The sequence below is a fragment of the Dendrobium catenatum genome, unplaced genomic scaffold, assembly GCF_001605985.2.
Source record: "Dendrobium catenatum unplaced genomic scaffold, ASM160598v2 fragScaff_scaffold_133, whole genome shotgun sequence".
NCBI classification, from domain to species: Eukaryota; Viridiplantae; Streptophyta; class Magnoliopsida; order Asparagales; family Orchidaceae; genus Dendrobium; species Dendrobium catenatum.
Genome location: NW_021318595.1, coordinates 12,052,028 through 12,065,341, shown reverse-complemented (window position 1 = coordinate 12,065,341; position 13,314 = coordinate 12,052,028). Strand labels below are relative to the sequence as shown.

At 46.3% G+C, this 13,314-nt stretch overlaps 1 protein-coding gene across 1 annotated transcript; it reads right to left on the bottom strand.

The window, feature by feature from the left end:
* Positions 1–9,698: 9,698 nt before the first annotated feature.
* On the bottom strand, positions 9,699–10,049 carry LOC110097830 (uncharacterized mitochondrial protein AtMg00860-like). The gene has a single exon (XM_028699283.1). The coding sequence runs from the start codon at positions 10,047–10,049 to the stop codon at positions 9,699–9,701; it is 351 nt and encodes a 116-aa protein (XP_028555116.1).
* Positions 10,050–13,314: the final 3,265 nt, after the last annotated feature.

Here is a 13,314-nt window from a genome sequence, read left to right as displayed (position 1 = left end):
CATTAGGTTTGTTTCTAACACTTTAAGTAAAATCGTCCAGGACGATCCACGATCGTACGGGACGATCCACTGCGTACATAATTGAAAACTTGCAGTTTTTGGGCAATTTTTCTTGTCTTTTGTATACATATTTCAAATTAGACTGCCACCCAATCTTTTTTCCATTTGATCTTCGTGCCTATTGAAAGAAAAGTCAAGGAGAGAGTGTGAGAGAGCATTCAAAGGATGATTCCTACCACTGGAGCGTGAAGGCTTCACTTGGTGTTTAAAGGTAAGAATCTCTACTTGTGATTTAGGATTACTTCACTCTTTTCTTTCTTCCTTCTAGATTTCTTGTGAGAAGATCTGTCAAAGAGATTCAGTTCTCTGCCAACACTAGGAGAGTGTAAAAGGACGAAGGGTTCTTTGCCCACACTAAGAGAGTGTAAAAGGACGAAGGGTTCTCTGCCCACACTAGGAGAGTGTGAAAGGATGAATGGTTCTCTGCCCACACTAGGAGAGTGTGAAAGGATGAAGGGTTCTCTGCCCTCACTAGGAGAGTGTAAAAGGACGACGGTTCTCTGCCAACACTAAAGAAAGTGTAAAAGGACGAAGATTCTCTACCGCACCGGGTAGTGGTGAAAAGAGTGATTGTAAAGGCTTCTCCGCCTTGCTGTGGGTGCAAAAGGAGAGACACTATTGGTATTAATGCAATACTCAGATGGTGCCTCTGGGGAGTGGATGTAGGTCTGGTTTAGACCGAACCACTATAAATCGTGTGTTCTTTTATTTTACTGTTTTTTATTTTCCGCATTTAATTTCGTGTTTTAAAAATTGTGGTTGAAAAACTTTTTATAAAAACTCACTAAATTTCAATTTCGGTTAAACTTATCAAAAGAGGGAAAATTTTTAAATACCAATTCACCCCCCCCCCTCTTGGTAGCTTTGGGACATTAATTTAGGTCTAAGAACCTATTACTAGACTCAACATTTCTGATCACAGTCTCCTAACGATTATGGTCCTCCCGACCTCCGTCGCCTACTACGGTCACTCCGACCTCCATCACAGGACAACGGTCTTTCTGACCCCATTATCCTGCCGATTACGGTCCTCCCGACCTCCGTCGCCTATTACGGTCACTCCGACCTCTATCATAGAACAACGATCTTTCTGACCCCAGTCTCCTGCCGATTACGATCCTCCCGACCTCCGTCGCCTATTACGGTCACTTCGACCTCCATCATAGAACAACGGTCTTTCTGACCCCAGTCATCTACCGACTACGGTCCTCCCGACCTCCGTCGCCTATTACAGTCACTCCGACCTCCATCTTAAAACAACGGTCTTTCTTATCCCAGTCACCTGCCGATTATGGTCCTCCCGACCTCCGTCGCCTTTTACGGTCACTCCAACCTCCATCACAAGACAACGACCTATCAGACCCCGGTCTCCTGCTGACTACGGTCCTTCTGACCTCTGTCTCTTGCCAACAATGGCCCCTCCAACCAAACAAATATGTCTATGTTGATTATTGTAACTCCCACAATGTAATATGTTCTATATAACGTACATTTGTAACATCAAGCTAAGGCCTTCTCCCTAAGAAGGGCCTCATTTGTAATCGACTGCAAATACTAGTGGATTCATTCAAACTGGGCCAGGCCCCGTGGTTTTTCCCCCTTTTCAGGGGTTTTCCACATAAAAACTCTGGTGTCTCTTATGAACGCTACACCCTCTCACTTTTTTGATTGTGTGCTGGATCTTCGTACAATGCTAAGATGTTAAACTATATATTATTCTACCGCCACGAATATTCCAGGACGCAACAGTTTGGCGTCGTCCGTGGGAAAGTGATTCCCGACTGGGGGAAAAATTTTGCTCCAACCTCAAAAGATCATAATGTCAACTTCCTGACTTCAGCCATTGCTTCATCAATTTTATGGAAATTAGATCTGGACTGAGGGGCAACTTTGACTCCAACTATGATTAAGAAGATCCCTCTAATGCTTTCAATATCAATATGATACTTCAAGGAACTCCCAGCAATTGCAAGGATACTTCTGAAAGCCATATACAGTCCCTTGCTGTACTTCTACTCCTTAGGCAATGTCTTAATCTCGACCTCAAAAAGGCAATAACGGTCTAAAGATAGACCATTATTTAACATTGATTCGGAATACATGCGGCATTCGCACCCTCCCAAATCAAGACAAAATCGATCCCAGGGGGATCCGATTCGACCTCTTCCATAAAGTTTAACGTCATCGAGCAAAGGCTCCGACATACAACCTCGGAAGGTCTTACATCCTTGGTGGATTCTCTCAACATCTTCAACACATGTTAACGTCGTCGAGCAAAGGCTCCGACATATAACCTCGGAAAAGTCTTACATCCTTGTTGGATTCTCCCGACCTCTTCCACACAGGTTAACGCATCGAGCAAAGGCTCCGACATACAACCTTGGAAAGGTCTTACATCCTTGGTAGATTCTCTCGACCTATTCCACACAGGTTATCGTCGTTAAGCAAAGGCTCCTGTATAAAAACCTCGGATAGGTCCTACATCCTTGGTGGATTCTCTCGACCTCTTCCACACAGGTTAACGTCGTCGAGCAAAGGCTCCGACATAAAACCTCGGATAGGTCCTACATCCTTGGTGGATTCTCTTGACCTCTTCCACACAGGTTAATGTCGTCGAGCAAAGGCTCCGACATATAATCTCGGATAGGTCCTACATCCTTGGTGGATTCTCTTAACCTCTTCCACACAGGTTAACGTCGTCGAGCAAAGGCTCCGACATACAACCTCAGATAGGTCCTACATCATTGGTGGATTCTCTCAACCTCTTCCACACAGGTTAACGTCGTCGAGCAAATGCTCTGACATACAACCTCGGATAGGTCCTATATCCTTGGTAGATTCTCTCGACCTCTTCCATATAGGTTAACATCATCGAGCAAAGGCTCCGACATACAACCTCGGATAGGTCCTACATCCTTGGTAGATTCTCTCGATCTCTTCCACACAGGTTAACATCGTCGAGCAAAGGCTCTGACATACAGCCTCTGATAGGTCCTACATCCTGGTGGATTCTCGACCTCTTCCACACAGGTTAACATCGTCAAGCAAAGGCTCCGACATACAATCTCGGATAGGTCCTACATCCATGGTAGATTCTCTCGACCTCTTCCACACAGGTTAACGTCGTCGAGCAAAGGCTCGGACATACAACCTCGGATAGGTCCTACATCCTTGGTGGATTCTCTCGACCTCTTCCACACAGGTTAACGTCATCGAGCAAAGGCTCCTATATACAACCTCGGATAGGTCCTACATTCTTGGTGGATTCTCCCGACATCTTCCACACAGGTTAACGTCGTCGAGCAAAGCCTCCGACATACAACCTCGGAAAGGTCTTACATCCTTGGTGGATTCTCCCGACCTCTTCCACACAAGTTAACGTCGTCGAGCAAATGCTCCTACATACAACATATCCTTGGTGGATTCTCCCGACCTCTTCCACACAGGTTATCTTCATCGAGCAAAGGCTCCGACATATAACCTCAGAAAGGTTCTACATCCTTGGTGGATTTTCTCGACCTATTCCACACAGGTTATCTTCGTCAAGCAAAGGCTCCGACATACAACCTCGAAAAGGTCCTGCATCCTTGGTGGATTCTCTCGACCTCTTCCACACAGGTTAACGTCGTCGAGCAAAGGCTCCGACATACAAACTCAAATAGGTCCTACATCCTTGTTAGATTCTCTCGTCCTCTTCCACATAGATTAACTTCTTCGAGCAAAGGCTCCGACATACAACCTCTGATAGGTCCTACATCCTTGGTGGATTCTCTCAACCTTTTCCACACAGGTTAACGTCATCAAGCAAAGGCTCCGACATACAATCTCAAATTAGTCCTACATCTTTGGTGGATTCTCCTGACCTCTTCCACACAGGTTAACGTCGTCGAGCAAAGGCTCCGACATACAACCTCGGAAAGGTCTTACATCCTTGGTGGATTCTCCTGACCTCTTCCACACATGTTAACATCGTCGAGCAAAGGCTCCGATATACAACCTCGGAAAGGTCCTACATCCTTGGTGGATTATCTCGATCTCTTCCATATAGATTAACGTCATCGGGCAAATTCTCTGACATATAACTTCGGATAGGTCCTACATCATTGGTGGATCTAATAACGGTTAATATTATCGAGCAAAGGCTCTGACAAAGAACCTAGGATAGATTATACATCCTTGATTAACTTCATCAGAATGTCTTCAATGGACTTCCATCGGACTTCTGCTCAAAGTAAAATGTCTACCTAATGCTGAATTTCCTCCTATCACTGAACTTTTGCCTTGCAGAACTTTCGACGGACTAATACCCGATGCCGGACTTCTTCCTACCGTCAGACTAATACCCATCATCGGACTTCTGCTCATCGAAGAACTTTCGTCGGTCTTCTACCTGACAGTACTTCTACTCGACGCTGGACATCTCCCCGTCGTCGGACTTCTGCTCGTCAGCAAACTTCTACTTGTCGTCGAACTTATTCTCATTGATGAATTTTCGTCGGTCTTCTACCCGACAGTATTTCTACTCGGCGTCGGACTTCTCCCTATCGTTGGACTTCTGCTCGTCAGCGGACTTCTACCTGTCGATGGACTACTGCCCGTCGATGGACTTTCATCGGTCTTCTGCCCAAGGCCATACTTCTGCCCGACGTCGGACTCCTGGCCGTCGTCAAACTTTTATCGGGTTTCAGCCCATTGTCAGACTTCTGTCCAACATCAAACTTCTTCCCGTTGTCGGAATTCTGCCTAGCATAAATTTTATCAGACTTCTACCTGACGCAGAGCTTTATCCCGTTGTTGGACTTCTACACGATGCCAGAATTCTCCCTGTCATTGGACTTTCGTTGGGATTCTGTTCAACGTAGAGCTTCCTCCCATCATTGGACTTCTGCCCCTCAATGGAATTTTGTCGATCCTCTACCAGACGTTGTACTTCTACCCGACATCGGACTTCTCCCTGTCGATGGACTTCTGCTTGTCATCGGACTTCTACTCGTCGTCAGACTTCTGCCCATCGATAGACTTTCGTCGGTCTTCTACCCTGCGTCGGACTTCTGTGTGCCGTCAGACTACTAACCGTCGTTAGAGTTCTACCCGTCGATGGACTTTCATCGGTATTCTACCCAACGCTGCACGTCTACTTGACATCAGACTTCTGTCTGCCTTCGTACTACTACCTATCAACGGACTACTTCCCGTCAACGGACTTTTGTCGTCCTTCTACCCGACTTAGTGCTTCTACTTGACGTTGGACTTCTGCCTGCCGTCGGACTACTACTTGTCGACGGACTATTACCCGTCGATGGACTTTCATCGGTCTTTTAACCGATCAGTGCTTCAACCTGACATCGGACTTTTGTCTGCCGTCAGACTACTACCTGTCGACAGACTACTGCCTGTGGAAGGACTTTCATCGGTCATTTACCCGATTCAGTGCTTCTACCTGACGTCAAACTTCTCTTTACCGTCGGACTTCTACCTGTCGACGGACTACTGCCTGTCAAAGGACTTTTATCGGTCTTCTACCCGATTCAGTGCTTCTACCCAATATCGAACTTCTGTCTGCCGTCGGATTACTACCTGTCGACGAACTATTGCCTGTAGGAGAACTTTGGTCGGACATATACCTGACACCAAACTTATGCCCGTCATCGGACTTCCAATCTCCTTCGCTCATCGATAATCGTTCTTCCAATCTACGTTAACGACTACGATCCTTACTACCTCCTTTGTCAATAATAGACCTTGCAACTTCCACTGCCAAATACTGTCCTTACGACCTCCTTCTCCAACTACGGTTCTCCCCGACCTCCGTTGTGAACCAACTACGAATCTCTCTTGGTTGTGGGATCTCTCACAAGAAAAAAGGGTCTCTTCAACTCAGTGAGGGGCCCTAAAATTGCACAAGGGATATCGCCTGCACAAGACCAGGGGAAGGCCTCACCTTGAGGAGAAGGAGAAAGAAAAAAGGGTCTCTTCAACTCAGTGAGGGGCCCTAGAATTACACAAGGGATACCGCCTGCACAAGACCAGGGGAAGTCCTTAGCTTGAGGAGGAGGAAGAAAAAAGGGTCTCTTTAACTCAAGGAGGGACCCTGCTATTGGACAATGGAATTATCCAAGGGCAGGGGAAAGCCTCTACTGAGAGAAGAGAAGGAGAAGAAAGCTCTTTCTCGCAAAGAGGGACCCTGATATTGGATAATGGAATTGTCCAAGGGGCAGGGGAAAGCCTCTACTGAGAGAAGAGAAGGAGAAGAAAGCTCTTTCTCGCAAAGAGGGACCCTGCTATTGGACAATGGAATTGTCCAAGGGGCAGGGGAAGGCCTCTACTGAGAGAAGAGTGGAGAAGGAGAAGGTGCAAGGATTAAGACCCTATGAGGGGTCTATTTATAGGCTAGAGAGGAAGTTATGGGAGAGAAAAATAAAAATAAAAAACTCTCCCACTCTCCCTCTCTCTCTTTCCTACTTCCACTCTCCCTTTCTCTCCCACTCTCTCAACTCTTTTAAAAAAGAAAAAAATACTGTAGCAACCGCAATCAGCACTGTAGCTAACGCAACCAGAACTGCATCAACCACTAACGGTACTGTAGCAATCATAGTAACACTGTAGCAACGCAAGCGATAATGTAGAAATCACTGTTGCACGGGTACTGTAGCAACCGGGTGCGTTTACATAAAATGTCATTTGCAGAAAATACTGTAGCAGTCGTGGTTATTGTAGCAACCGCAAAAAACTAAATTTTTTGTTTATTTTTAGTGCGCAATTTTTTGTTATTCGGCCAATATGAAAGGTCGACACATATATTTTCGGACTTCTAAAGCTACGACATCCGAAAATAGGGGGACAACTGATACATCGTCAAAAAATTATCCTGATCGGGCATAAATCTAGATGCAGAATCAAGTTGGAAACTTCAAAAATTAATTCGGAGACCATCCGAACTCCGATTTCAGCAAACTTACAATCGAACTGAGTGTCTCGAAAATACGAACCCAAAGACACCAAATCCAACTCGATCCGAGTCCAAATGGGTCCGAATCATGGATCGAAGCGCTATTAAAAGGTTCAAACCACAATTTGAGTTACCAAACGGTCTCCAATTTTAACAAGCTTATACTCAAATCGAACGGTTCGATGAGACGAATCCAACAAGCCCAAGATTACCAAATTCTGATATCTCTAAGGCCTCCAAATGCTTGACGAATGGTCCATGATCAGGGGGTTCAATATCGGCCGTCCATCCAACCACTCCTCATTTACCCTTGATCTCTCACCTATTTACGGGGCATGCCACTCCATAAATCTATAAATAGAGCTCCCTCTCCTCTTTAAAGGAGGAGGGAAGCCTAAGGAAAATAGAGAGAGATCGGAGATCGCTCTTGCTTCCTTACCTCCTCGACCACTACCAGACCACCGCCTAACACCGTTGCTCCGTCAGACCACCACCTGAGGCCCTCACCTCCGCCGGACCATTGCCTGACGTCGTTGCTCCACCGGACCATCACTTAAGGCCCTCACCTCCACCGGACAACCACCTGAGGCCCTCACCTCCGCCGGACCACCACCGGACCACCACTTGAGGCCCTCACCTTCGCCGGACCACCACATGACGCCGTTGCTCCGCCAGACCACCACCTGAGACCTGGACTTTTACCGGACCACCACTTAAGGCTCGGACTCTGCCTGACCTCCATCACAAAACAACGGTCTTTCTGACCCCAATCTCCTGCCAATTACGGTCCTCTCGACCTCCGTTGCCTACTACGGTCACTCCGACCTCCATCACAGGACAACGATCTTTCTGACCCCAGTGTCCCGCCGATTATGGTCCTCCCAACCTCTGTCGCTTATTACGGTCACTCCGACCTCCATCATAAAACAATGGTCTTTCTGACCCCAGTCTTCTATCGATTACAGTCCTCCCGACCTCCGTCGCCTGTTACGGTCACTCCAACCTCCATCATAAAAAAATGGTCTTTCTGACCCCAGTCACCTACCTACTACGGTCCTCTCGACCTTCGTCGCCTATTACGGTCACTTCGACCTCCATTATAGAAGAACGGTCTTTCTGACCCCAGTTACCTGCCGATTACGGTCCTCCCAACCTCCGTCGCCTATTACGGTCACTCCAACCTCCATCACAAGACAACGACCTTTCAGACCCCGATCTCCTTCTGACCTCTATCTCTTGCCAACAATGGCCCTTCCAACCAAACAAACATGTCTATGTTGATTATTATAACTCCCACAATGTAATACGTTCTATATGACATACATTTATAACATCAAGCTATGGCCTTCTCCCTAAGAAGGGCCTCATTTGTAATCGACTGCAAATACTAGTGGATTCATTCAAACTGGGCCAGGCCCCGTGGTTTTTCCCCCTTTTCAGGGGTTTTCCACTTAAAACCTCTAGTGTCTCTTATGAACGCTACACCCACTCACTTATCTGATTGTGTGCTGGATCTTCTTACAATGCTAAGACGTTAAACTATATATTTTTCTACCACCGCGAATGTTCCAGGACGCAACAAGTTTAATTTTTAGGGGGACAAACTTATGAGTAAAAGTGTAAAATTGGCCTCGACTCCTATGTGTTCATATCTTTGATCATTATACACTTCATAGATATGTAGGAGGTCCAAGGGAGCAGCGCCCCTTGCACGGGTTTTTTGGGGGCAGCGCCCCAATAACAAATTTTGGTTGTAATGATATTTTTGGATTCTGTTTAGGGGTTGTTTGGTATGCAGAATATGGAGGGTAAAATATTTGAAATACACTCATTTGATAAATTAGGTCAAATTAGGTCATTTGGATTGTTTAGAGCTAAAAGTAAGGAAGTCCTCGGAAGCATCAGCGGTGTATTGCGGCGGGCCCTTCGTGCGACTTTGAAACCCGCTCAAATTGAGCGGGTTACAAAATCTCTAGGCTTTGGCGAGAAAAAGCGTCATGCAGCTGGTGAGATTAAACGCTCCAGTGAGCCAGACTCCGGCATGAAAGTAGAGAAGCATACTGCCGAGATGATTTAATTGCTCGATCCGATAGATAGCCTCCTTGAACGCCTTCGTAATCAGCGTCTGCCCATCTCCAACTCTAAAATCCACAATCGACTAGGAAGGATGCCACCTCCAAGTCATTCAATCGGTTGTGAGAGGTAAGGTGGAGTGTTAAGATAGTTGCTATTTGCATGCTTTTCATTTTTGCATCTTATAAATTTTTGATGATTTCAAACATTATTGTTCAAATGTGTAGTTATCTCCTAACAATTTTGGAAGAATTGTATTTGCTCTTGTATGTACTAACATTTCAGGAAAAATGAACTCCAGACTACGAAGACTTCAAATTAAAATCAGCATGAGATACCTTGAAATTTTTGAAGCTTGCACTTTTCTTAGAAATCAAATTGAAAGGGAGTGATTGTATGTTGAGAAAATAAAAACATTCACACATAAGGAGATCATGTAGAAATCTCAAAATCATACCCGAGCAGTTTGGATAGCCACCTCTGATGTTCCTCTGTCACCATGCGCTGCTCCAGCAAATATTTCAGGCTTCGTTGGTCGGTCCGGACGATGAAATGCCTTCCAAGTAAGTAAGGACGCCACTTTTGGATGGCCAAAACAATTGCCATCAATTCCCTCTCATAGACAGATTTCAGACGAGCTCTGGCAGTCAACACTTGGCTGAAATAAGCAATGGGCTTGTGGTTCTGCATCAGCTGCTCCTAGCCCGTATCCTGATGCATCAGTCTCCACTATAAAGGCTTGAGTAAAATCCGGTAAAGCTAAGACCGGCACTGTGGTCATAGCTTTCTTCAACTGCTCAAATGCTGTCGTAGCTGCCTCCCCCCATAAGAAGCCATCTTTCTTCAACTGCTCTGTGAGTGGCCAAGCTATAGTGTTGTATCCCTTCACAAATCTTCTGTAGTACCCTGTAAGCCCTAGGAATCCCCTCAGCTCCTTTAGGTTTTTGGGCAATGGCCATTTAAGCATGGCTTCAATCTTGGACTGATCTGCTGCTACCCCTTCCTTGGATACCACATGACCCAGGTACTCCACACTGGCTTGTGCGAAGCAGCACTTCTTCAAGTTAGCTCTCAATTGGTGCTTCTGGAGAACCTCTAACACCTTCAAATATCCCAGTGCTCTTCCTCTGTTCTGCTATACACTAAGATGTCATCGAAGAATACCAGAACAAATCGCCTCAGATACTGTTTGAAAATCGTATTCATGAGGGCCTGGAAAGTGGCTGGAGCATTGGTGAGGCCAAAGGGCATCACCAGGAACTCATAGTGGCCCTTATGAGTTCTGAAGGCGGTTTTGGGTACATCTTCTTTCTTCATTCGAATCTGATGATATCCAGATTTCAGGTCGATCTTGCTGAAAATCACCGTTCCACTCAATTCATCCAACAATTCGTCAATCACTGGTATGGGAAACTTATCAGGTACCGTTTCCTTGTTGAGTGCGCGGTAGTCTACACAAAACCGCCAACTGCCATCATTCTTCTTTACCAATAGAACATGACTAGAGAACGGGCTGATGCTGGGCCTGATGATCCCTGCTTCCAGCATTTCTCTGATCAACTTTTCTATTTCATCCTTTTGAAACTGAGGGTAACGGTAAGGTCGCACGCTGACCGGCGACACTCCCTCCCTTAATGTGATGGCGTGCTCCTGCTCCCTTGGTGGTGGCAACCCTATAAGGGGTTGAAAAACCTCCTCGAACTTCTGGATCAAGGGCTGCACAGAGAGGGGTATGTCTCCCACATCCTCCACACTCACTCCCTCTAGTCGGTGTAATTCCACCAAGTAGCCTTCCCCCTCCTCCTGAATTGTTTTGATTAGGTATTTAAGAGAAACCCCTGCCTTGGTCAATCCTGCATCCCCTTGAATCACCATTTTCCTTCCACCCTTCACCAACTCCATCCGCAGTTTGCCCCAATTGATTTTGGTTTCCACCAAAGTCTGCAACCACTTCATCCCTAGGATGACATCCGTACTCCCCTGTTATAGGGGAAGGAAGTCTTCGTTCACTTGTATGCCTTGGATTTTCAGTACCACTCATTTGCAGATTCCTCTTCACATTTCTACCTTCCCAGTGCCCATTATCACCTCATAGCCTCTAGTATCCACTAACTTCATCCCCAGCAGCTCCACAATCTGGGTGGAAATGAAATTGTGGGTCGCCCCACTATCAATCAACACCACAACTCCACGATCAGCTATCTCTTCCTTCACCTTCATAGTGTGACTCAGAGTGAATCCCACTACAGAGTTGAGAGAGACTTCTGCCACATCCAAATGCATCTTTTCCTCCTCCACCTCTGAATCGCTTCCCCCACCCTCTTCGTCTTCCTCGTCTTCACAAATGAGGAGAACTTGAAGAGTTCGATCCTTGCACTTGTGCCCTGGCATGTATTTTTCATCACATCGGAAACACAGCCCTTTCGTTCTCTTCTCTTACATTTCCTTGTTAGTGAGCCTCTTGAACTGTCCCCATTTCCTCCTGTTGCTTTTTCCTTTGGAATTTCTTTCATCCCTCCTGGGAAAGCTCCCTTGGTGGCTAGGTGGGTAGTCGTCCACCTGTAAGTGCCTCCTGAGCTACTACTACTCCTCGCTCCCTTCTCCAAGTTCTTTTGATTTTGGACCAATTGTGAAAGCTTCATGGCCTCCCCTAGGTCCCTGGGCATCAGGACCTTCACCGCTGCTCGCACCTCAGCCTTTAACCCCTTCATAAAATTTCCCTCCAGCACCGTCTCGGACAAGCGGTCCACCCTGTTGGTCAAATGTTCAAACCTCTCTCGATAGTCTGCCACAGACCCCTCCTATACTAGGGCAAAGAACTGCTCGTAGAAGTCTCCTTCCTGATCGGTTTGGAAACGCTCTAACAAACTGTCCTTGAATTCTCCCCAGCTCCGGATAGGTCTCCTCTGATCTCTCCACTGGTACCAAGAGAGTGTCTTCCCTTCCAAACACAAACCTGCTGCCGATAACTTTTCCTCCTTCGTCAATCCGTTAACAGCAAAGTACCTCTCCACTTTGTAGATCCACCCATAGGCATCCTCCCCTTCAAAAATGAGCATTTTCAATTTCCTTACCTTCCGATCCCCGCCATTCCCCCTTTAACCTCCATAGTTTGCCCTCTCCCATGTGCCTGGAACCCCCCCCCCCATGTCTCCCGATCTTCCCTTGCTCTGCCCTGTCCCAAACCCCCTTCAAAATCCCCTCTCCGATCTTCAAACACCGCTTCCCGACGCCCATGATAACCATCCCGATGCTCCCAACCAGCACATCTTGGTTCCACGCCTCCGTAGCCTTGCCTTTCCCCATATCTTCCTCCTCTCTCCTCCCTCTAGAAAGGCTCCAAATGAGGCCTTCCCCTACTTTCTTCCACGATTTCCACCTCCTCTTCCTCCCGATGGATTTCAGAGTTGGTGTACTTCGCCGCTGGCCCTTTTGCATCAGATGCCGCTGATTGGGTTTGAAACTCCAACATCTTCTTCATCATTTCTCGTAGATCGGCCACTTTCCCCTCCATGGAAGACATTCGTTCCTCCACGGTCTCCTTGATTTGATTTATTTCCCCTTCAATTCGCTTCTCCAAAGCGTCCACCTTGTTAGCCGCCATCTCTTACGGCTTGAAAATTTGGTGACGATCTCTAGATCTGAAAAAAATTTCAGCAATTTCCTCTTCGCCGGCACAAATTTCAGCCGCTGAAATTTGTCAAAAACAGCCCACGATTGGTCCCAAGACTTGCTCTGATACCAATTTGATAGGAAATACTTGATTTCAAGTATTTCCTAACCACTTTCGACGCAAGAAACAGTGAGAACCTGCTGTCCACAGCAGGAATTGTCACAAAACAGTGGAAAAAATAGCAAATCTTAGAGAAATAGTGGAGAAAAAGCTTGTATTTTACTAGTAGATGCAAGGAAAATAGCAAAGATACAACGATCCTCTATTCGAGAGGAGGATCGCACTCTCCCAATTTCTAGAATTCGATCTAGAGCCTAGCCACCAAAGAAGAACAAAAAAAACTTCAAGCAAATTCAACATAACCCTAATCTATCCTTTTCTCCCTACTTAAAAGCATAAAATTCAAAAATAACATAAAAGGACCTAATTGCCCTTACTTCCACTCCTTTTGTCTCCAAGATTCAATTTGAAAAGCAAGTGGACCCCACCCGATTGCCTCCTTGCGGTTTCTGGCTCCCTGTTGTTTCCGCCCGCCTTCTTCTTCCGCAAACGAACAGAG